The sequence below is a fragment of the Meles meles genome, chromosome 17, assembly GCF_922984935.1.
Source record: "Meles meles chromosome 17, mMelMel3.1 paternal haplotype, whole genome shotgun sequence".
Lineage (NCBI taxonomy): Eukaryota > Metazoa > Chordata > Mammalia > Carnivora > Mustelidae > Meles > Meles meles.
The window spans coordinates 42,294,803-42,319,573 of record NC_060082.1 but is presented as its reverse complement, the minus strand read 5'-3'; the positions used below and the strand labels follow the sequence as shown (position 1 = coordinate 42,319,573).

Sequence of the window (24,771 nt, the reverse complement as noted above, 5' to 3'; positions counted from 1 at the left end):
CATTCCATTTACTCAATACCCATGCACGGAGCATCTGTTTCAAGATTTATGTTTCTACAACAGCTAGAAGACCACTTCTCCCATTTTGTTATTAAGTTAAATTAAATTTAAAAGGCCCAAGTTACCTAAAACCATTAAATTCAGCATGCTGAAAACATCTGGATGTGTTCTGTTAAATCATATCATTACCTCAAATATGAAAAACAGAACTTCATTTTAACTCCAAACCAGGTGGCACCCAAATGGCCTGGTGATTTTCATTTTGACTGGTACTAAGCCAAAAATCCTAAGCTGCTTAACAGAGAACAATATTGGACTAGACCCAGAAAGAGAATGGAGTGCCCAGGAAAAGGACCAACTCTGAAAGATTGAGAATCTCAAAGTCAGACTAAGTCCATCCTGTGGAAGATGCTCCATTTTGGAGACCGTAGGAGGTAGTCCAGGGTGGATTGGTTTAAAAAACTGGTCTTTGGTAACAAGGAAGAAAAACTTTCTTTAACTAGCTAAAACAAAAGAGAATTTACTGGAAGGACATAGAGTGTCTCCTGCAACCCTTGGACCAGAATGTATCTGGATGTCACGAAAAAACTGGAGAATGGAAAGCCAAGTTCAGGTTACTCTGTCTTTCTAGAAGCTCCCCAGAGTCACTCATTTCTCTTTCACCACATATATTTGCTCCTAAAATTCTGAACCCAATTCCTGTGTGTGTGTGTGTGTGTGTGTGTGTGTGTGTGTGTGTGTGTGTTTTGAAGAGGGAGGTCCCCCCACAAAGCAATTCTCTGGGCACCAGTTGGGTATCCGACAATTCCACACAATTCTGAAACTATCTACCTAGACACAGGAACAGATGCCACAGGCTGAAGCCTCAGTCCCACAGACTGCCGTCCACATCAAATGCCAGTTGCACACCCAGGTCACTACCTGTGTTTCTGACCAACTGGCTATGCAGCAGAGGTTCCCACCACCCCCTCCTCAGGTTTGATTAATTTGTTAGAGCTGCTCCTAGAACTCAGGAAATCCATTTGCTCACAAGATTACTGCTTACTACAAAGGATATTGAAGGATACTAACCAACAGCCAGATGAAAAGACACATTGGCCAAAGCCCTAAACAGCCCAGCATGGTGCCTGGTGGGAGCATTCTGGTTCCCCAACCTGAAAGCTCTCTGTACCCGGTCCTTTTGGGTTTTTACAGAGGCTCCCTTACTGGCAGGACTGATTGTAACCAGAGGTCAGGAGTGGGACTGGAAGCTCCAACCCTCTAATCACAGAGCTCACTCCCCTGGTACCCAGCTCCAAGCGTCACCTCATTAACATCACAGAAGACATTAAGTGCTCTCTTGGCTTAGGAAATTCCAAGGATTTTAGGAGCTTTGTGTCAGGAAGGGACCAAGACCAAATATGTATTGATGAAAATCACCCTCTCCCTTCTTCCCTCCCTTCCCGCCTGTTTTCTCTCTCTTCAGATCAGATGTTTTCTATTTATGTGTGACTATGGTAGAGAACGGTCATACCAGCCCTGGATCTCCATGTCCCAAACCATCTAAACAGAGAACCTGAGCCTCTGGTTCCAATCCCAAATCCTTGAAGAACATTAATATTGATATTAATCAGTTCCAGCCAGAGAGGCACAGTCGTATTATAAACGCAGACAGGGAAGCTGGGCCCACTCTTTTAGAACAATGAGTAATTCAAAAAGGACACATTGGCCATGCAGACCTGCCATGAGGAGTTGAGGACAGCATTTTCTATTTTCCTCACGAAGTTCTTTCTTTTTCTATTTCCATTTGACGTTCTCTCACCTTCCTTGATCTCACCACTGTCTAATCCAGAACAGGACCCCAAGTGGGTGCTGGAACCATGGGTGGTGGGTCCCCTGGGATGCCAAGCAGCTTTTCTAGGTCATGCCACACCACAATGACGTTCCCCTCACCCACTCAGTGCCAGAGGCCAGGGCTCAGGAGGGAACATAGTGCCCTTGTAGCTCAGGAATATGCAAGAGCAAGTGGAAAAAAGTAGCCCACAAGATGCTCTTCCTAAACTAAAGGCTTTTTTTTTTTTTTTTTTTTTGTCCCCAGAAGGCATGTTTACCATCCACAGTGCAAATGTCTGTTGGGCTGAGGTACTGTCTTAGCAACGGGACTGACGGAGCTGTAGGTGTGGCTGAGCAGGGACATCTTTTGGACACTCATGACGCCCTCTTTGGCAACAGAGTTGGAAGTCCCAGGTGTTTACATGGGGCTGATAATCTTGGAGATCTTTGGTCAGGGCTCAGAGAAGGTGAGAGAAGGGCAGAGCACACACAGCACAAGCACATCTCTCAGTTCTCTGGCCCATTCCTTCAGAAGCAGGGCTCGCAAGTCAGTGGGTGCCCTTCCTCTGCCCAAATGGGGGATCGTCAGAGCTGGAACAGCAGAGCCTGGTCAGAGCAAGTCAGGGGAACCGATTTCCGGTGTCGCTTCCCCTGTTGCCAAACTGTGTGTCCTCAGGAAAGCGATTTCGTCTTACTGTGTCTCATTTTCCCCATCTGTAAATTGGGATAGTAATACCCACCTTTCTTTGACTGACCAAGCTAACCTCAGGAGGAGAGGAGAGAGCTGATTTCGAACACCCATTTCTAAGCTCTTTTTTCTGCTTGATCCTTTTCATTCAGTCATTGATGGGCCCACACAGATCCTGGTTCGAGACGTCTCAGACACTGTGGCCTTCGTGGAATGGACCCCACCTCGAGCCAAAGTCGATTTCATTCTCTTGAAGTATGGCTTGGTGGGCGGGGAAGGCGGGAAGACCACTTTCCGGCTCCAGCCTCCCCTGAGCCAGTACTCAGTGCAGGCCCTGCGGCCCGGCTCCCGCTATGAGGTGTGGGTCAGCGCCGTCCGCGGGACCAACGAGAGCCAGTCCACGACCACCCAGTTCACAACAGGTAGGCTGGGGTGTTGGAGGAGCACGGGGAGGGCGAGAGAGTTGTGCCAGCGGGTGCCGCGTCCCATCAAGAGGGGTACCGAGGGGGCGAGGTGATGTTGCTTGGGCGCCCACCTTACCACAGACACAAGTTGCCGGACAGCACAGAAGCACACGCATGTTCGAGAGAGCTAGGTGCCCATCCTGCCTCTGCTACCAGCCAGATCTGTGACCCAAGGCTCTTCTCCACGGTTCTCTGGTGTCTCCTCGGTGAAATGAAAAGTTCGTCCATATTGCTAGCCCAAATGGAAATTTTCTGAGTTCAGGAAAGGTGCCCTGCCTCGAGGTGCTTTCCTGCTCTTTGCGGGCCCTTGTAATCATTCTGTAAGTTCATAATGACTGCACAGCGTGGTGGCACCCCAAGGAGTTGTGTGAAGCCCAGACTGTGTGGCTGGCGGCAGGCCTTCTGCCCGAGACTTTGACATTCAATCTGCCCTTTGCAAACACCGGCAAGAAGGCTCATGGGAGGCCTGCTCCCACACACGGTAGGCTGGATGAGACCCACCAGCCTCACTGCGATGAGCACTCACCCCCCCTTCCCAGAGCTGTCGGGACGCAGAAAGAGCTTCGCCCACAGTCAGGAAAGGCCGGACCTCATGGCGACCTGCTTCCCGACTCTCTCGGAGCCCATCCAGCTGACCAGCAAGGGGGCAGATGGGACAGGTGCCATCCAAACACAGGCTTCCCAGCACTCCCACTGGGTCAGCAGGGGCTGGGATCAGATAGCGAGTCTCCCCCTGACCCGGATTCTCAGTCTTGGTCTCTCTACCCTGGAGAGGTCACACATCAAGGAGTGTCTCTGCCAACTCCAAGTTGTGCAGGGATCAAGGGAAACTGCTGGCCTCTGTAGGATCTGAGAACCAGCATCTTCTGATGTGCTAGAGTAGGAGAATCGCAAATTCAAGCATCCTACTTGCAGTGTGGCCCTAGAGCCCTTACGGGATGGGATAAATCAGCCAAGGGGCTTCAGGGTGCCTCCGTCGGCAGCACCATCATCCTCCACCTGTGTTTAAAATCAGTCAAAGCCGTGGAGATGTAACATGGGGGGTTAGGGGGATAGGAGAATAAATGAAACAAGATGGGATTGGGAGGGAGACAAACCATAAGTGACTCTTAATCTCACAAAACAAACTGAGGGTTGCTGGGGGGAGGGGGGGTTGGGAAGGGTGAGGGGGCTATGGACATTGGGGAGGGTATGTGCTATGGAGAGTGCTGTGAAGTGTGTAAACCTGGCGATCCACAGACCTGTACCCCTGGGGATAAAAATACATTATATGTTTATAAAAATATAAGAAATAAATAAAAAGATTAAAAAAAATCAGTCAAAGCATAAGACAGATGGAAGCCAGAAGTACCCCCTCAATTGAAGCCTGTAGCTTAATGTTAGAGACAGATGGGCTTGCAAGGTGATGGTCCCTGGGGACCTGGACTAGGCCTACCATGCGGCAGAAATCAGGGGGCGACTCATGTTGGGATTTACACCATGGGGGAACTCACAGAAGCCCGATGCCTGGGGAGAGCAAGCTCCCATGAGACAGGCTAGCAGTAGAGCAGACCTAAGTGCCGAGGTCCTGCTGCAAAACTCACCATTGAGCGAAGTCCACCTCCCCCAGCGTAAGGAAGAGCCCAGAGTCTTATAACGGGGCTCCCTCTGCACAGAAAGACACATCGAGAGTGGGGAAAGCGTCCCTGCTAAAAAGGCAGCAAGCTTGGACACTGACTGCTAGGTTCGATTTGGAGAGAGAGGTTCTCTCCCAGCCCCTGGGCCAGACTCCACCCCGGCCAGGGGATCGCGGGTCAGACTGTGCACCCGACTCATCTTAGGGTCACCCGTGACTGAATATGCATCTTAAAAAAAAAAAAAAAAAGGAACTAAATTCTTCCCCTTTCTTTTCCCTTCTCCTCCACTTCATCCCTGTTGCTCAGGGCTGAGCTTGACCTGATACAATGTCCCTTGGTGGTGAGTTCAAGGTCAGCCCGTTCCCACCACCCGTCACACTCCACAACACCGCCTCCCTCAGGCCAGTTGTGGGATCTCCTGGGGTCCCGCGAGTCCCGCATTCTGTTCTGAATTTCAAGACAGTTTCTGTTTGAAAAGAGGTTTCTTTGTGCTTTGCCCAGATAAGGAGTTTGAAGAGACAGAAAAGGAGAAGGGTGCTCTGGAGCAGCTCGATGAAAGGCAAATTCTTGATGTTTAGGTCGACAAGATGGAAGCGGCATTGGCTGGAGGCCCAGGAAAATTCCAATCAAGACAATTACATTCTGCCTCCTCGGAGCTCCCCCTGAGTTTCCGCTCACTGCTGCGTGATTCTCTTTCCGGTCGCCTGGCAGATTGTCAGCTGTTCCGAGGCGGCCTCCTGGCCTGCACCTCCAACTTGCTCCCCTCCGCTCAGCGAGGGCGGGGAGATGCCAGCAGCTTCGCAGAGGAGCTCTGGGGGGCGGGGCAGGGGAGAGCAGGGCTGCCAGCGAAAGGAGGAGCTAGGGAGGGGGGGGCAGACCTTCGCAGTAGGACCCTCAGTCATTTCAGAACTCCGCTTAAATTCAAATTAGCCAAAGTGCTTTTCCAGGTGATGTCTTCGGCACTAGGAGCGCACTAATTGCTCTGGCAATTAAAGCAGAGATTTGTTTCCTGCGTGGTGAGTGGGATATTTGCCTGGGTCCTGGAGCTGCTCCCAAAAAGGAAAGCACCGTGATGGGAGCACAGTGGTGAGAGAGATGCCAGCCCAAGCAACCCAGGAGGCCAATCTCCAGAACCTCCCTGCCCTCGGTGGTTCTGGCTTCAGGAACCTTCATGAAGGCAGTCCAGGGACGCTTTCTCTCCACTGGAGGTCTTCTGTCCTCCCTCAGGGCACTAAACTCAACCTCCAGAGCATTTGGCTGAGCAGAGGCTGCTGCTCTAACCTGAATGCCCCAGAATGGTGTTATGGTTTGAATTGTGTCCCCTGAAAAGATGTTGGAATCTTAAACCTCAGTCCCTGTAGATATGACCTTATTTGGAAATAAGGTCTTTGGCAATGACCAAATTAAAGGAGGTCATTAGGGTGGGCCCTAATTCAGTCTGACTGTGTGTCCTTAGAACAAGACGAAATTGGGACACAGAGACCAGTACACAGCGAGAACACCATGTGACGATAAAAAGTAGAGATTGGGGTGATTCTTTTGTCAGCCAAGGAATGGCTAAGATTGCCAGTGAGCCACCAGAGAGAGGCCTGGAACAGATTCTCTCCTACAGCCCTCAGAAGGAGGCCGCCCTGCCCTTGATCTCAAACTTCCAGTCTGTACAGACAACACATTTCTGTCGGCCAAGCCACCCAGTCTATGGGTCTATGGCAACCCGGGAAACTGAGACAAAGGCCCACATCCCAATGGTCGGAGCCCCTGCCTGCTCAGCAGCGACCCCACTTGCAGGTTCCCTCACATGTGCAGCCTGGCTGGCATGCGCCACCCCAGCCAAGACCGGCTGCCCTCAGCCACCTCGCCCCGAGCATCCTCAGATGCCCCCCTGCCAGCTGAAATTTTGAATGAGAGTTCTCTAAATAGGCTTTGAGGTGGCAGACAAGACCAAAACCTGACCATTCTCAACCAGGCATTTTGCATGTGTCTATTGAACACCTAGCAGGGGCCAAGCACTGTTCTAGGCACTGAGGCTCCAGCATAAACAAGATAGACGAGAGCCCCGTTCCTGTGAGTTACATTCCAGTGGAAGAAGAAGCAAAGAAACATACAGGATCCTTCCACCCTGAATGCTGTGCCCAGAAGCGGAAGGGATGCTGTAAAGGAAAGGCGGTGTGGGACTGAGTCATTCAGAAACACCTCATTGAGGAAATGCAGTTTTAACCAACACCTAAGTGACCTAAGCCATGTGAGGTTCCAAGGAAGAGCATGCTTAGCAAAAGTCGCAGCCAGAGCAAAGGCCCTGGGGTGGGAGTAAGTTTGATGTGTTTCACGAGTGGGGAAAAAAGGGAGTACAACTGAAGCACAGTGAATGAGGGTAGAAATCTTACAAGACAATGTCTGAGAAGCAGAAGGCCATGCAGGAGACAAGCAGGAGTTTGTAATAGGATGCAACAGGCAGTCTTTAAGCAGGAGAAATGCTTGGTCTAAATTATGTTTTAAAGACTAGATGTGGCTATTACTAGAGTCCACAGCCCCAAGCCTCTCTTCGGGGCCTCCCCTGGACATCAGTCTTTTCCTTCCCCTGGCTTAGTAACATGTTGCAGAGACCATGCAGGAGACATGTTGCTCCTACCTCTAGGGAGGGCTGCCCTTGAACCAGCCCTCCTACAGGTCAGGCTTCAAGACCCAGAGGAGGGGCCTGCTTAGTTGGTGAAGCATCAGACTCCGGATTTCAGCTCAGGTCATGATCTCAGGGTCCTGGGATCGAGCCCCACATCCGGCTCCCTGCTCAGTGGGGAATTTGCTTGAGGGTTATTTCTCCCTCTCCCTCTACCCCCCACTCATGCTCTCTTTCTCTAAAATAAATAAATCTTTAAAAAAAAAAAAAAAGGCCCAGGGAGCAAACAATTTCACTCCCCCCCATTTCTAAGACCTCCCCACTGTTGCCAGGTGGACTGGGGAGACCTCAGGCCCTGAGGCCATGACCCAGGCTGCCCAAAAATTGTCACTGGAAGTTCTTGGTGTCACCATGAGAAAGAATCCAAGGACAGACACAGCACAGCAATGAGCAGTAGAAGCAGGAAAGTTGATTAAAGTGAAAATACACTCTAGTGACATGAGAGCCGGCGAGCTCAAGGGAGAGGTGGTCCGCTGGGATTTGGGTCTCCATGTTTTATTGACAGTTGTTAACAAGGGAGTGGAATATTCATTACTGGGGGCAGGGATTTCTTAGAAGTAGGATGGTTTCCTGTCAGGGCACCCTTCTGGAGGAGATTTTGGTATGGTAATGCAGTCTAATGAAGGAATAATGTGAACTTTCGCCTACTTTGTCAGCCATCTTGGGCCTGTCTGGTTCGATCCAGTTTCTTGTGGTTTTGTTCAGGAGTGCTGCCAGGTCAGGTCAGGCCTCTGACTTTCTCGCAGTGGGCCAGGACTTCCCCCTTTGCTGGCCTCCGGGGATCCTGTAAGAGCCTAACTACCTACTCTAACATTCCCAAGCCCTCCTTCCCAGCATTGACCTCTTCTGGAATCACTGGAAATCACTGGAAAGTGTCTGGTCCCTCCAGAGACAACACTGCCCCCTATCCACAGTGCATAGTTGCTAAGGCCAAAAAACTCTAGAAAACAAAAAACCATAGTTTCCAAGGTCTGGAATTTTTAGTTAGGAAGAGTAGTAGGTAGGTACAGGATTCAACCAAACCCTAACCCTAACCCTAACCCTAACCTCTTTTTACTCCAATTCCATTCAGGCCACACACCCCACACTCCACACCCCATACATTATCCCAGCCTCTGCCCTTCATGAGATGAGTGGCATACGGCCCCGCATGCGCACTCTTCCGCCACGCCCCTGTATCCAAGCTCCTGTCTCCATCTGACTCTTCTCTCCATCCGCACAGCACATCAAGGATGTACAGAACCCAACACGTTAAATCTACATTGAGTAAGGAAACATTTGTCAGAAAAACAAGCTGCAGAGACATAAATCTGCTAAAAGATTCACCTAATTTACATCACTAAACAGAACACTTCTCACTCTGAAGCAGCTGCCCTCAGATTGATTCACAGCCTTCCTTTCTTCCCCAAGAACAGTGGGTGCATACTTGCCTGCCATTTGCAAATTAGAAGTCTCCTGGAGGTTTTCTCAGAACAAATGACTGGTCCACTCCAAAGTTAAATTCAAGTCTCAAAGACCAGACTTACTGAGAACACTTTAAGTAGCAGTTTTTCATGGCTGCCCCTTCTTACCCTGTACGTTGTTTGTGTTGTTTCTGCCCAAAGAACCCTGAGGAGATGACCAGTCTGAGGAGAAAGAATCAGCTCCCCGCCCCCAGGATTGTGGGAGAGACCGTGTGCTGGTGGTCTCTCCTTCACACGGGAATCTAGAGCTCCAGAGAGCAAGCATTGGGGGGCGCCATGTTGTTGGAACTCAGGATGAGCTTCAGCGGCAATAGGGAGTCCTCCCAGGGCTGGGCCCCTGTTTATGCACCAGGCATCACACCGCAAGCTTCACATACATTGTCCTATCTGTACGATCACCTGAAATGTTGGATTTAGTAAGCCGTTTTACAGATGCAGCCATCAAGGCCCAGTGACACCTCACTTGACCAAAGACTTGACCATGGTCCCATGACAATAAGAGGCAGAGCTGGGGCTCAACTTTTCCACTACATCACATCCTCTATGTGTTTACTCAATTGCCTACAAACCTTGCAGCAGTGTCTATGCAGGTAAATCCAGGAGGAGATGCTGATACTTCAAAATCTTGCAATCAACTGTCTTCTTTTAGCCTGGTGGCCAAATTTGATGTTACCATATTCCATCATAATCACTTGGAAGCCATCTCTGATTTTTTTCTTGCTGAGGTTTCCCTCACTTAGTTTTAAGCTTATGAAAACTGGCTCATTCTAATATTTCTAGAATACCCCCACGTCCATTCAGGAAATACTCTAGAACATTCCCTGAATGGAAGTGGGGCAAGCATAACTCTAACTCCCATGTAAAAATCTCCAAACCACCCATGGAATCTGGTGGAACAAAAGCTCAAGGGTAGCTCAGGGGTTCAATCAAAATAGGAGCCAGAGGGTCAGGAGTTGGGGGCTCTCACCCCAAAACTTATTAAACCTCAACATACATGATAAATGCACATGATCCCATGTGATTTTGGTGATGACTGACTCTTTTTAGAGATTGACGCCCCCAAGAACCTGCGGGTGGGCTCGCACTCGGCAACCAGCATTGACCTCGAGTGGGACAACAGCGAAGCAGAGGTCCAGGAGTACAAGGTTGTGTATAGCACCCTGGCGGGTGAGCAGTACCACGAGCTGCTGGTGCCCAAGAGCTTCGGTCCAACCACCAGAGCCACCCTCACAGGTGAGTACGCCCTGGCTCCAGGGACACGGCCCCTGAGTCCACACCCTCACCACCCCAGCCCACCCATCTCCCATCCAGCCACTGCCAGACCCCATTCATCCAGTCTCTCAAGTACCTGTCACATCTACTGCCCTCCATTGTCTGCTGTCACCTGGCCGAAACTACTGCAGGTCTCATCTCAATCACTGAAAAGAGCCTCCGCATTCTCTCCTCACCTGACCATGTGCTCTTCACACCCTGACTGATCTCGTCAACGATGCTGTCCCATTCCACACACGTTGCCGGGACTTCCCATGCTCCTAGGATAACCCCCAACCCTCGTGTGGCCCGTATCCTCTTGTCTCCCCTCCCCCCTGCACCTCCCAGTGCTCCCCTGCTCCAGGACCACAGGTCTGCATCGATGGTTCCTGAATCACCTTTTCCCTGCTGCCACGTGGCTTGGCGCATGCCACCTGTCAGGCTCTCTCACCACCCTCTTCGCCCAGTTATGCCTGCTTCCCTGGTTCCCTTGCCACTTCCTGGGGAGCCTGTGCGGTCCCGAGACGAGGTCAGGTCATCCTGTCCTGATGCCTCATCTCACTGGTGACCCCTGCCCTCACAGCACCATTCAAGTTATCACTGTGTGCTTGTGGGTGTGATTGCCCCATCATCTGTATCCACCTGAGATCTAAAGCTCTGTGAATGGGACCACATTTAATTTTGCTCATTATTGTCTCCCCTGTGTCCAGAGAAGTGTCTAACACTAGGTCCTAGACAAGTGATGAGTGGATAGATGGGTGGATGGATGAAGGAAGGTGCAAATATTCACTATGGGGCATAGACTACAGAATGGGGTGAAAGCCTGCTCGTGCTTATGCACCCCATGGAGAGTCTGAGTTTAGTGTTGAGGGCAATGGGGGGTCATTGAGAGATTTTTAAGGAAGGTGTGAAATGACTCCAAACGTGAAGCTGCGGTGTGGAGAGCAGGGAGAAGAGGGCAAGGTTAGGGCCAGAGATAGGTCAGGGGGCCCTGCTGGAATCAGAGGGAGAGCTAGTGATGGCACAGGTGAAGTCAAAGCCCTAGGTCACCATGTCACTTGGCTGGGGAGCACTCCCTGTCCCCATGGGGATATGGGCTCCAGCCAGTGCTCCTCCCGGGCCCTTAGACATGCTCATCCAGAGAAACCTGCCGCCTGGACTTCACTGAAAATGTGGGCCATGGTTTCCAGGTTAAGGACCATGCAAAGCAGCCACCCAGGGGCCACTAGCGTGCTCACAGAGATGCTGTTTAACTTGTGTCTTGGCTTCCTGCAAATCATTTGCCATCCTGGCAGACAAGGCATACCTAGCACAGAGTGCATAAAGTAAACAAAGGCAGAACCAGCAAAGCTGTTTTCCTCCCAGACCGCCTTGCAAAATGAGGCCAGTTAAAGTAAATATAATAAATGCTTTCTCCAGACAGACACACTCCTAGAAGCCCAGCAAGGAGATGGGAAGATATGCTGACCAAGCAGGTTAATGGGGGTGAATGAAACACAGCAGGAACACACCAGCTGGCGTCAAGGCCTCTACAGAGTGATGGAGACATTCGCAAAGATTAAACCAAACAGGAAAAAACAGAAATGATACAGGAGGGAACTGAGTCTAAGCGCAGCCCATCCCTGCCTAGAGCCCCAGGCTGATTTGGCAATTAGCAGTTTACAAAAACGATGGCTAGTTGTTCAGATGGAGGCTATGCCATAAAATCATGAGTGATATAGAGAAGAATCCAGTCACATCCTCGTTCCTATGTCCTATGGCTGGCAAAGAAGATTCTACATTCATTGATCATCTGCCTTATGCCAGCCCCTCTCACGTAATCATGGCTTCTTTAATCTTTACAATGATCTCATGACAGATGTTGCCATCCCCATTTTATGGGAGAGGAAATCGAGGCTCAGAGAGTTTGGAGACCTGCCCAAGCTCACAAAGCCAGCAAGGGGCCCAGCCCCTTGGAGACTTGCCAAAAGCATCCCATCTCATGGCTGCTCGTGTTAAGATCTAAAATGTAAGGGACGGTCAAGACCTAAATCCTGTAGACTTAATACGGAATGGACAAATTATTACTGAGGAGTGGGCTTAGCTTGACCAATTATTGGGTTAGGGCCAGGCTTGTGAAATAAAACTATAAATATATATTACACATAATTATCCTGGGGAGCTCACTGCCAGGGAGATTTATAAAGGCAAATCGCTTTATGTGATTTAGGAAGGAATTATAGGCATGTGAGGAAATCAAGGATGTCTCTACTTGCTGAGATGCGAATTACAAGGGTTGTTGGCTCTCTTGCTGTGGTGTCTGGGGGAAGAGAAGGACCAGCTGTGAAGGAGGGAGGGCAAAAGGATGAAGACGTTTGATCCCAGCTCTAGATAACTTGTGTTCTTCTCCCTCACTCCCCATCTTGGACACGAAAGAGGAGGTTTTCAGCACCCGAGGCCTGTGTTGGGTGGTGTTTTGTTTTGTTTTCCAGCTCCAAACAAGTCATCTGTTTGCATGTATAAAGCGAGACCTGGGCTGTGGGCGGGAAGGGCATTTCAGGCTCACCTGTGGCAGTTTGTCCCTCGCCAGAAAGAGAAGGTAGAAACCTCCCACTCTCGCCATCCCCACCTTTCCTATCTCCTTGTCAAGAACAACTAGGGAACCCACAACACAGAGAACGAATTGGGGGTTGTCAGGGGTAGGGGATTGGGCGTGAGGTGGGAAAAATGGGTGAAGGCAGTCAGAGGCACAAACTTCCAGTTACTAAATAAGTCATGTGGATGTAGTGTACGGTGTGGGGCCACAGTTAATAATATTCAACCGTATATTTGGAAGCTGCTAAGAAAGTAGATCTTAAAAATTCTCATCACGAGAAAAAAATGAGAACTGTCTGTGGCAATGGATGTTAACTAGCCTTATTGTGGTGGCCGTTTCATAGCCTAATGTTGAATTATATGTTGTACACCTGGAACTAGTATTGTATGTCAGTTTTATCTCAGTGTTTTAAAAGGAGAAAGAAAAATAATAATAATTGAGACTCCTAGTGTCAAGTCCCTTTGTGTCTTGCCCCAGTTTTACTTGAATGCTTGGTTCTGTGGGACTTGTTAGGAGCCAGGACTTTGGACCCTGCATCTGGGCACAACCACTTCCTGTGTGATTTGGGACAACCGACTTAACCTTTCTAAGCCTCTGTTTTGTCTTCCGTAAAATGGGTATAATAACCCTTAGCGCGTCGTGTCACGGTGAAGCTGATGAGGCTTTAATGAGGTCACGTGTTTAATGAGTGTGAAGTAGTGCTTCTCACAGAGCAAGCCTGATATGTGGCTGGTGATCGGATGAGAAGGAGGAGGAAGGAGGAAGAGGAGGTCTGTGAGTTAATGGCTGATTTCAGACTTCCTGTAATGGGTGTGGCACAGAGCGGAGAACATGACCTTCACAGTGGGGTGCAGGCACCAGCAGCAAGGCATGGGGGGTGCTAGGGGGAGGTGGTTTACAACCCTCTCCCCCGCCAATCCCAGACCCAGCAAATCAGAGCCAGCATCCTAGAAGACCCCCAGGGGATTTGGGTGTCCATGAGTGGGTGAGAAGTGCTCGTTCTGAGAGCGTGGTTTCTGAAGTTGCCCACAAGTTGCCCACTCGGGTTTGAGACCACCTTCAGAGATGTGCCCTTGGGGCAAATTTCTTCAATGCCCCATGCTCCCATTGCCTGGCCCCAGGGACATTGCATCTTTCCCCAGGGTTGTTGGGAGGATGAGATGAAGTCATGCATATCTACACACACCAACGCCGCATGGAGACCGGTTCCTAGAGAACATCCAACAACCAGGAAACCTTTCTGGTTTCGAATCCCCACAAAGCTCAGAGTGGATGCCGTGTGCGGCAGCCTGGCCTGTGCCAGGGACAAGCTCACACTCCCCGATCCTGTCTCACCAACTCGAAGCCCCACCGTCCAGTGGCGTCTGCACCAACAATCCCTGTAGTAACCCCCATCTTCTCAGTCGCGCTTTACCCTCCGCTGTGGGCCACCGGCCCTGGCTGACTGTCTGCGCCTTTGAGTCAGGCAGAGGGCTCGCAGCACACGGCCCACAGCAAAGCCTCCCCGCGCCCCAGTCCCTCCTCCTCAGCAGCACAGAGGCCAGGCTCAGGCACAAAATGCCAAGCATTTCTTTTCCATTATTCTCTCCTGTCGATGCCCAGCAAATTCCTCAGGAGTACGAATTTGTTTCTGAACAACAGACTCAGTGTCTGCAATGATTTTTTTTTCCCCTCTGCTCTAGTGGCTTCTGTGTCCTTAATGATCACTTTTTGAGGCTCAGCCTCTCCGACGGGATGATGTGTGCTTGGCCTGTGTGCCGGACCCGGAGTCCCAGAGGGATGCTGAGTGTTAGCTGTTTTACGGGTGCATCGAGGTACCTCGAGGTTAGAACAAGCAGCACTTACCAGAGACGGGCAACACCACTGCTTTCCGAGTAACAGGGGAGAACGATAAACCCTGTAGAAAACTCCGAGTGGAAGGCAGAGGGGAGGGGGGAAGATGTGGCGGACAGTGAGGAAAGAAGGAGATTCTCATCCCTTGACTGGAATTTGGTCAGAAACCCTGCCTTAGACCTATGCAAATGACAAACCTTGCTCTGTGTCTGAGGGGACCCCTCCCTACCTGTCCCCAGAAAGGCCTGTGGCTGTGGTGCTTAGCCAAGAGGGAAAAGGGGTTTGTCCTCAGCCATCTATACATTCTTGCCTGGCGCTCCCCCATGAACGGGCACCCACACTTGAGGAGCCCTGCGGCCAAGGGAAAGGTCAAAGGAGCTGGCCCCTGCAGCCATGTGAGCATGGGCTCTAACCCACAGCCAGTGCATCACATGCCTGAGCAACCCCTTGGGGTCCCTCTGCGAGCCTCCTGGTGGCACTTCCCACCCACCTGCCACTCTCTGCCTCGTGACTGACGCCATCCCCAGACCACAGGCTGCCAATTGGCTTAGGAACCCTTGATTCCCACAGGCATCACGGCACAACACAGGATTACAAGAAAACAAAGGCCCACAGCCAGCCCCACAAGACACACTCACACCCACAGACATGCATTCACACACACACACACACACACACACACACACACACACACAAGGCTGACCCTGCAGGTCGGGCGTGTGAGCCACCACCTTCAAGTCCGCTGATTTTGCTGGGGACTTGGAACAGAAGCCTCCCCCCAAGCCCGCATTTCCTCCTGGGGATCACAGGGGGGTCTAGTGGTGAGAAGGTGGGTTCCTCAAGGTGCAAAGGTAGATGAGCTTGTCCACAGGAGGATTTTCCAAGAAGAAATCTGAGCCTCCCAGGGAAGGCCAGCTGGCAAAGTGGGGCCGACCAGGGCACTTGATGTTCACTTCACCCTGTCTGCACTCCCTAATGTGCCCGGGCACAAACACCAGGCCTGGCGCCAGACCTCCAACTCCCTGCAGGCTCTTCTGAGGACAAGGAGGAGGCAATGGGCCTGTGGCCGGGGCCAGGCTGTGCTCAGCCTCCTTCAGGTGAAGTCACAGCGACTCCAAGTGGCCACTTTGGGAAGGCGCCGCCTTCTAAGGGGCCAGAAAATGGGGAGTGGGCTGCAGAGACCGGAGAAGAGAGGAGAGAAAGGGCAGAAGCCTCCCCACCCCTCCTCCTCACAGAGCCGGCGCATAAGGGCATCTGTTTCTTATTCATGTTAAAGGACTGGGACCAGGGAACCAGGAGAAAAGCCAGGGGGGCAGTTTTCATCTCCTGCTTTGGCTTCTTCGGTGGGAAGGGCTTGTTTACAGAGAAGCCCCCGAGAAGGGATGTTCCTATAGGACAGAACGTGATGAGCCATGTTTCTCATTAATCTCATTGGCAACAAGAGAGTTGTATTGAAGAATATTCCTTAGTACTATTATTATTTAAATATAGGTTTGTGGGGCCAGTCCTTAAAGTCAGTGCACTCCAAAAGCAGGTAGATGTCCTCCAAAGCCCGATTCATTCAGGGAACTTTGGAGAAACATCTACCATGACCCAGGGGGATCCTGGGAGCTTAAACCCCCATTATATTAAAAAGCAGATTATTGCCCATATGGTTGATTTCAGGGGTTCTCAGAAAATCCTCTGTCCTGTCTCCAAATACTTCCCATCTTTGAAATCCCTAGTACCTAAATTCTGGAACTTCCACTATGAGGGGCCCTATATTAGTTGCCTGGTTTTCATGAATTATTTTATGAGATCTCCCTTTACATCTGTTATTCCTTCTGCCTGTGATGCCCTTTCTCTACCTAAATACCTCTGATCCTTCAAGCCCGGTTCAGACATCCCCTTGTAAAACTTCCCAACACTCCCATCACTCTGGCTATGCTGCTTCCATGCGTCATAGGTCCCTTTCACTATGCTATGGACCGATTCTATAAAAAATCAAACCCCTGACCCAAGAGCCAAGAGTCTAGTGAGAGGACCAACATGAAAACTAAAGTAACAGTATAGTAACATTATTGCTGTAAAAACTGAGAGGTGGACTACAAACCCCTTGGGTACAGGGTCTTCGGGTCACCTCCCTTTGAGAGCAGGTGTCCTGTAAATGCACTAGGACTAACGAAACCCTCACCCTAGTTTGGAACCCTGAAGGTTCACAGTTCTCAGGAGACAAGCCCAGGGATTTAGAGATGGAAACGGTCCCTATTTCTATGGGTCCACCTGGCCCCACCCAAGCCTGCAGATCCCGGGGGGTCTTTTTCATGTTTTTTTTGCCGGCAAGAAGGAGCAATCGCAGCTTCTTGGGTCTGCTTCCCCCCACCACTTCCCTGCTAGCAGGAGGAAGCTGGAAGAACAAGTCTCCTAAACGGGGAAGTGAGTCATTCTACTTTCATCGCCCACGGTCCTTGCAGTGCCGGGACGAATTTGCTTGTTCCCGTTGCTCTTCAGCCCTAACTAATCTCCTGCTCCCAGGCCCACCCGAGAATTCTGTATCTCCTGCCCTCTACCTTTCCTAACCTTGGCTAGCTTTCAACATTCAACTCAAGTCCCTTCTCCAGAAATCTTCCCCTGGCCACTGCCGCCCAGGCTAATCCCATCCCCCCTCTGAAATGGTTTCTTTACTTAGCAAGCCATGGTGTAGTGCCAAATTCCTCAAATTCCAATCTGCTACTCCACTCCCTTCCACTAGCCTGTAAGATTCTTAGGGACAGAGACCATGCTGTAACAGATCAGAAAAAAAAAAAAGAAAAAAAAACGAACAAAGGACTTGAGTTCCAAAGCCAGTTTTATTGGCCATTAGTCTCATGACCTCAGTCAAGGAATGGACTTCTCTAAGCCTCTATTTGCTCATCGGTAATGCCCTCCCAGCAGAGCTGCAGGGGAATTAAATGAGATACTAGGTACAATCTCTGAGGAACTATAGTAGTAGTAGGACTCTTGACCATTAGACACTCAAACAAAAATTGCCTTCAATTTCTATCTCTCCTTTCTTCTTCATTATCCTTCTAGATCACCTAATGCATGCAGCTCAGTGCTTGGCATATTGTGGGTGTTCAATAAATAATTTCCTCCTTCAGTACAGATTTCTTCTCATGTCCATCAGGGAAGGGCAAGGGTGATGTCCATTCAGCTCACCCTGGCACCTCCGGGGCCAGGCACAAAGGAAGCCCTCAATAATGTTTGGTGAGTGAATGAACTGCATGCTTTTGGGAATTCAGAGAAGAATGGGCATGCCATGAAAGAGTTGAGAAAAGCATCAGCCTCCAAGACGAACAAAGGAAGTTCTATAAGGCATGGAGAGTGGTGGTTTCCTCTGGGATGGATGTTCTGAGCTATTGTGCAGCAAAGCAATGGAGCCATTCATAGGCCACCGCTTTCGGGAGGTGGATGGAGAGATAAAGGGAGCATTGATGGAGACCGATGGGGTCTTTAGAAAGTGAGAAATCCCTGGGAGTCCACAGAGGGCTGATGTAGAAGAGTGCTGGGTGTGCCTCCGACACACATTTTCTTTTCCAGCAGAACTGTATTTTACCTGCTGGCAAAGAGCAACAATTCACTTGTAGCACAGGAAGAAAGCTACAGGAAATCAAAGGGAAGCAGCAGGCAGGAACCTATAAGCGAGTCCCACTTTCCCATCCCCTAGACAGAAAGCCTGGGACGAGAGCACTTTAAATTCTGCTCTGCCGTTTTCTGGGAAAAGATGATTCCGTTGTAAATTATTGAACATTTCATTTAAGCTTCATAAATAAGAAACTCAAATGAAAACGTTACATGTTAGAGCCGTTTGGCAACATATAATTTCTGTCTTACTCCCTCGATCTGTCACCCTTCGTCTACGTCAGAGAATTTCTACTTCGTTACAGGCAATTGAAGGTTTCAATCAGATGCCTAAGAAAAGTAGTTCATGTCCCAAAGGTAATCTAATTTCTCCAACCGAGGATGTACCTGGGGCTCGCCGAACATATTGACGGAGATAAATGTGTGCTTGGAACAGCTCTGGGGGCGTTGCTCTCACGGACTCAATCTAGTGACAGGTACTTCCCCCCAGCTGGAGGGTGGGCTCCTCACTGATGGGGGACTCCCTGAATCACTGCTTTCAATGGAGCCAACAGGCATAAGCCTCAGCCAACTGATGACAGGTGTGCCGAGGACGAGCCTGAACCTGCCTGGAGCGCACAAAAAGGACCCAAGATCCTGGAGTAGTCCTCTGAGCCAGATAATAACGCTATTGGCTACTATCGGGGTGGGCCAGGTACCATAGTTCATTTCTTCCTCAAGATGACCTTCCGAGATACACACCATTGCTCTTCCCAGTCTACAGAAACTGAAGCTCAAACATGCCAAGTACCAAAGTGAACACCAGTAGAAAGTGGCAGAGCCCGAATGTCCGTGTAATCACGGCAGAACTCAAAGTCTGCCAGACTTCAACCTTGACCTCCACTGGTGTTGACACTTGAGAGAAAGAAAGAAAGAAGGGTTGAGAAGTGGGTGGAGCTGGTCTGCAAGGGAAAAGAGGGCTGGTTCGAATGCATTCCTCCAAGGGAGCCTGGTCAGTAGACCTGGTGGTTCTGCCATACTCAAGCATGGCGGGGCGGGGGGTACATTATTGCATCACTGGACTAAGGCTATTCCGAGGAGAGGGTGTGGAACCCCCTGGGTACCATGCAGCATTCCCCTTCGTTAAACTGAGCCATTTGTGGGGGTGTATTGAGGGGTGCTGTCAGTCAAGCATCCACCTCTCGGTTTTGGCTCAGGTTGTGATCTCACGGTCATGAGCTCAGGGTCCTGAGACTGAGCCCCACATCAGGCTCCACCCTGGGCTGGGAGTGTGCTAGGGATGCTCTCTCTCCCTCTGCACCACCCCCCCCCACACACACACTCTCTCTCTCTCTAAATAAATAGATAAGTCTTTTTTTAAAAAGAAGCCATTTATTAAGGAAAGGTTGCTCAATGCATTTCCTGTCAAAATCATTCCTATTACTTTAGGGTTCCGGGGGAAGTCACAGCTGCTCAGGGGAGTGGATGACATTGGGGGCATGATGGAACATTCCACTGCTAAAAGCCCTGAACCTTTGCCTTAGTGTCTTTTTATAATATAATGATGTATTGGTTTGGATAGTGCCTCCCCAAAATTCATGTCTGACTGGAACCTGTGAATGTGACCTTATTTGGAGATAGGGTCTTTATAGATGAAATCAAACTATAATGAGGTCAGAACAGATTAGGTGGGCCCCAATTGCAATGTGACCAGTGTCTTCATAAGAAGGGAGAAGATAAGGACACACAGGGAGAATGCCCTGTTACAGACTGATGTTTGTGTGGCCCCAACATTCCCATTGTGATATTATTTGATAAGGCCTTTGGGAGGTGATTAGGTCATGAACAAGGAACCCTCATGAATGGGATTGTCACCCTTATAAAAGAGAGACCCCAGAGGGTTCTCTTGTTCTTTCCACTGAGTGGGAATACAGCAAGAAGATGGCCATCTATGAACCAGGAAATGAGGTCCACCCTATGTCAAATCTGTTGATGCCTTGATCTTGGACTTCTGTCTCCAGAACTGTGGGAAATAAATGTGGTTTAAGCCACCCAGTCGATGGCCATTTATGGTAGCAGCGTGAGCTGAGACACCATGAGGTAACAGAGGCAGAGCCTGGAGTGATGCAGCTACAAGTAAGGAAAGCCCAGGATGGCTGGCAACCACAAGAAGCTGGAAGAGGAGGAAAGACGCTCCCCTTTAGAGCCTTTGGAAGGAGCCCACCAACACATTGATTTGGGCCCTCTAGACTCCAGAACTGTGGGAAAATAAATTTCTGTTGTTGTAAGCCACCCTGTTGTCCTCATTTGTCACGGCAGCCACAAGAAACTAATGCAGATGGAGAAAAGACTCCCCATCCTACCTTTCACAAGTGGCGGTGAGGGTCAAAGCACATTCAGGTATTTTGAAAAGAACAAATGTACATAAATGCAGAATAGCATGATTATCAAACTGGGGATCTTGTGGGCCCATACAGAGCCCCACCCCCACCCCCACCCCCACACACAAATGCCTACCAGAAGGACTCAGACTCATCACAGGGTCCCCACAGATGATGATCTGATCTCATATTTTTCTACAATCCCACTTCTAGAGCAAATTTGATGCTGGTTTGATGCTAGAATAATGGCCCCTAAAGATGTCCACATTCTAATCCCAGGAACACGTGACTCTGTCACCTTACATGGGCGAAAAGGAATTTGTAGATATGATTAAGTTATCCAAGTGGGACCAATGCTAGAACAAGTGTTCTTAGAAGAAGGACACAGGGAGGACTCCTGGGTGGCTCAGTCATTTAAGTGTTTGCCTTCGGCTTAGGTCTTGATCGAGTCCCGCATCTGGCTGCTTGCTCAGTGGAGATCCTGCTTCTCCCTCTGCCTACTGCTCCCTCGGCTTGTGCTTGCTCTGGCTCACTCTCTCTCTCTTTCTCCTCCCCTCTTTTTCTGACAAATAAATAAAATCTTAAAAAAGAAAAAAAAAGAGGGATACAGGGAGAACATTCAGAGTAGAAGATGAGGCAGTGGACACAGAGGTCAGCGATAGAAACAGGCTTGAAAATGTTGTTCTGTCGGCTTTGAAGATGGATTAAGGAGCCACAAACCAAGGGATGCAGGCAGCCTCTGTAAGCCAGGAAAGGCAAAGAAATTATTTCTCCCCCAAAGCCTCTAGAGGCTGCAACCCTGTTGAACCATTTAGACTTCAGACCTGCTGAACGCTGAATTGTACAATAATAGATTTATGTTGTTCCGAGCCACTAAACTGTAGTAATTTGTTACAGCAGCAATAGGAAATTAATATACCAGTCAAGCCAGTTAGTCTGAAAATGAATGTGAGAGAGAATAAGGAAACACCCCAGATAATTGTAGATATCCTGGGAGGCTCCCAACAATTCTTCGTATTAAACCCCCAAAGAACTTCCCCCAAAGAAGCTTACATCCTTTAGCTGGAGAGTTTTTGCACCTTTTCCATCCCCAGAGTTCCCCCAGAAGTCATCCTGAGATTGGATCCATAACTTCAAATACCCTGGAGTCTGAGTTGCTGATCTTGGTAGGAACCCACAGCAACGGGGCTTCTGCCTGCGCCTATGTGAAAAGCCTGACCTCCTGTGCTCAGAAAGTCCATCCAGTGTTGCTCCCTAGAAGGGATCCTGGAGTCTCCATATGACTTCAGTCCCTACCTATAAAAGGTGCAGTTGATGCTCACACACAATGTTCAAAAAAGGCTTTAAAGGCCCAAGTCCACACAATACCTCTCAGTGACACACTCCTCCAATTCTCAGCTTATACAAGGACTCCCTTCACCAGTGGTAACCAATCCGAGACTCTAAGTACCACGGGGAGACCTTCCACAGCAGAGCACATTTCTGAAGGTCACCAGCAAGGGCAGCCTGGCTGCCTTCCTGAGATCAGCAGCAAGAAGGGAGTTCCGCCCTGAACGCTTCATCCTGTTGACTTGGTATGGACTTTCTACGGTGTAAAATTGGGATTTCGTCCTCAGTAAAATTAGGAGGAGATTCAGGAAGGACTAAATGTAAGATCTGAACAGGAATCCGAGCTCATTGGCTTCCCTCCTTTCTGCCTTTCCCACCACAGACACTCACATGGAATAATGGTTGTTTCTGCGTCTGCCAACAGATCTGGTGCCCGGCACTGAGTACGGAGTTGGAATTTCCGCTGTCATGGACTCTCAGCAAAGTGTACCAGCCACCATGAATGCCAGGACTGGTGAGTAAAAGGATTGGTGCCAAAGGAAACCAAGATAATCTCTGTAGGCCTGAAAAGCCATGGAGGCTTGTCTTGGCAAGGCTTGGTCAGAAGACAATGTCTCTTCATGAAAAGGTCCCTGGATGACTGTTACCAGCCTAGAAACAACATCTCCCTGCAGTGATCTCTGTGCCTAACCTCTGACATCAGCATGCAAGATAGTCTCCCTCTATTCCCCACATCTCCCATGGTCTGAGGGGCTGCCCACAGAGGTGGAAAATTCCAAATCAATTGGTGTCATAGCAGGTCATATTTCTTTCTAGGCCACCCCAGAACAGGCAGAATGTGATGTCCCTCATCATGCATGACAGAAGCCCTCAGAAAGGCCACAGGGATAAAGGTTTAGGTCTGGAAACAACCCATTAAATCTAAGGACAAAGGGAAAGTCCACCCCTGCTATTCTGGCTCCAGCAGGTTTCCTTCCAAATTCTGGGTAAATTTCAAAGTCACTCTAGTGCCTTTGGTATAGGCAGCCTGGACTGAGCTGGGAATTTTGAACCAACCCCTGTCCCAAGGCTCATTCTAGTGGAAACAACCTCTCTAGAGAACCACAAGGACATGGGTCCCCAGAAGTTCTCAGATTTGCACATGCATGGCCAGGTCAGTCAAAATGGCCTCAGAAACAGGGGTAACTACTATTGCCAGGAAGGTCATATCCCTACTTGACAGTGTCTCCTGTTTTACCCTGGTTGGCTTGCTGAGAAAGGCTGGGAGAAAATGAATGTAGGGAGCTTGACACCCAGCAGCCAGCTTTGTCCCAGATGTGGACATGTGGCAGTGTGGGAGCCCCTGATGCCTTTACCCAGATTGTCCATCTATATTCCAAGCCCTTGGCCATCTTTCAAAGGGAAGGTGTTTAACAAAATGTGAGTTAATTGTCAGCAATGACAAGTTAATCATTGTGGTCAGCAGGCCTGCTGATAGCTTAGAAATCCACAGGGAGGTCCAATTCCAATAAATACTGCCCGATCTCTGGAACTAGTGTAAAATAGGCCACTTGTGTTGATCCACAGAACTTGACAGTCCCCGAGACCTCATGGTGACAGCCTCCTCAGAAACTTCCATCTCCCTCATCTGGACCAAGGCCAGTGGCCCCATTGATCACTACCGAATTACCTTCACCCCATCCTCCGGCATCGCCTCAGAAGTCACTGTGCCCAAGGACAGGACCTCGTACACCCTGACAGATCTAGAGCCCGGAGCAGAGTACATCATTTCAATCACTGCTGAGAGGGGTCGGCAGCAAAGCTTTGAGTCCACGGTGGATGCCTTCACAGGTACGAGGGTAGCGGAAACCCCAGCTGGGTTCAGGAGTTAATGGATCTTAGTACATGAAGGTCATTTAGGCAACCCACTCTTTGAATGCCCCATTTTGTTTAGAGAAGGAAGAATGTGGGTAGAGAAAGAAGAGGTAGAGGAGAAATGAATAAATATATCAAGATGGAATGGTTGGAAATAAGGGGGAGAGGTGAGCAAGGCTGCCTACAATGCCAGAAAATGTATCTGGTTTTCTACAGCCTGGACAAAGGGGTTGCTTCTGTTCATCTTCCCCTGCCCGCACTAAATCAGTGGGCATTCAGAGGATCCTTGCAATCATGTGAAATTTCTCCTAGGAGAAAGATGTTAAATCCTGGGTGAGTATTACAAATAACTTACAGAGGTTTTACCCTGCTGAGGGCATTCATTTTTCCATATATGGGTTGGAGAAAGGAGCGTGGACAGGCCTGGAGAGTGAGAAGGTGCAAGCTCTGAGTCAGCACATGAAGGGGGGTCCTAGTTTACAAGGAAAACAGATTGCTTCGGTCAATTGGCTCTTTGAAGCCACTACCACTTCCCATGTTTCAGAACCATGATCTCCTCTGCTTTACAGGCTTCCGCCCCATCTCCCATTTACACTTCTCTCACGTGACCTCCTCCAGTGTAAACATAACCTGGAGTGACCCATCCCCTCCAGCAGACAGACTCATTCTGAACTACAGCCCTCGGGATGAAGAGGAAGAGATGACAGAGGTCTCCCTGGATGCCACCAAGAGGCACACTGTCCTGATGGGGCTGCAACCAGCCACTGAGTACATTGTGAACCTGGTAGCAGTCCATGGCACTGTGACCTCTGAGCCCATTGTGGGCTCCATCACTACAGGTGAGGCTGAAGGACTTGGTAGCAGGTGGTGAAAGGAGTGCCTCCAGAGGTCTTTAACAGTCAATGAACTTTACAAAGAGAAATACCCAAGGAGTAGGGGGCTGTGCCATTTGGCTAGAGAGGGTCTGTGAGTTGTTCTGAAAAAGCCGCCTCTTCCAAGCTCGCTCAGAATGTATAAGATGGGAACCTTCCTTTGGGAAGGCAGGATGGACTCAATGTCTTAAGGAAGCCAGGGCCTAAATGCGTTGGTCCAGAGGACCAACTGGTCCATACAACCAGTCTGAAGAGAATTAGCCTCCGAGAGGAAACCCCATCTCTGACTGCTCAGTAACGTCACTCATACGAATGATGCTTCCTCAAAATTATATGGGACTGGCACGCAACCATGTGGGAACCTGAGACTCAGAAAATGG

The 24,771-nt window shown here is 49.7% G+C and overlaps 1 protein-coding gene across 2 annotated transcripts in view; it reads left to right on the top strand.

The window, feature by feature from the left end:
- Positions 1–24,771, top strand: part of TNR (tenascin R) — a 400,251-nt gene that overhangs the window by 335,283 nt on the left and 40,197 nt on the right. For both annotated transcript variants that reach the window (XM_045983701.1, XM_045983702.1), the window contains 5 exons: positions 2,653–2,922; positions 9,765–9,950; positions 22,090–22,179; positions 23,232–23,495; positions 24,089–24,358. In XM_045983701.1, the coding sequence (XP_045839657.1) occupies positions 2,653–2,922; positions 9,765–9,950; positions 22,090–22,179; positions 23,232–23,495; positions 24,089–24,358 (1,080 nt within the window). The remainder of the gene's footprint in view (positions 1–2,652; positions 2,923–9,764; positions 9,951–22,089; positions 22,180–23,231; positions 23,496–24,088; positions 24,359–24,771) is intronic.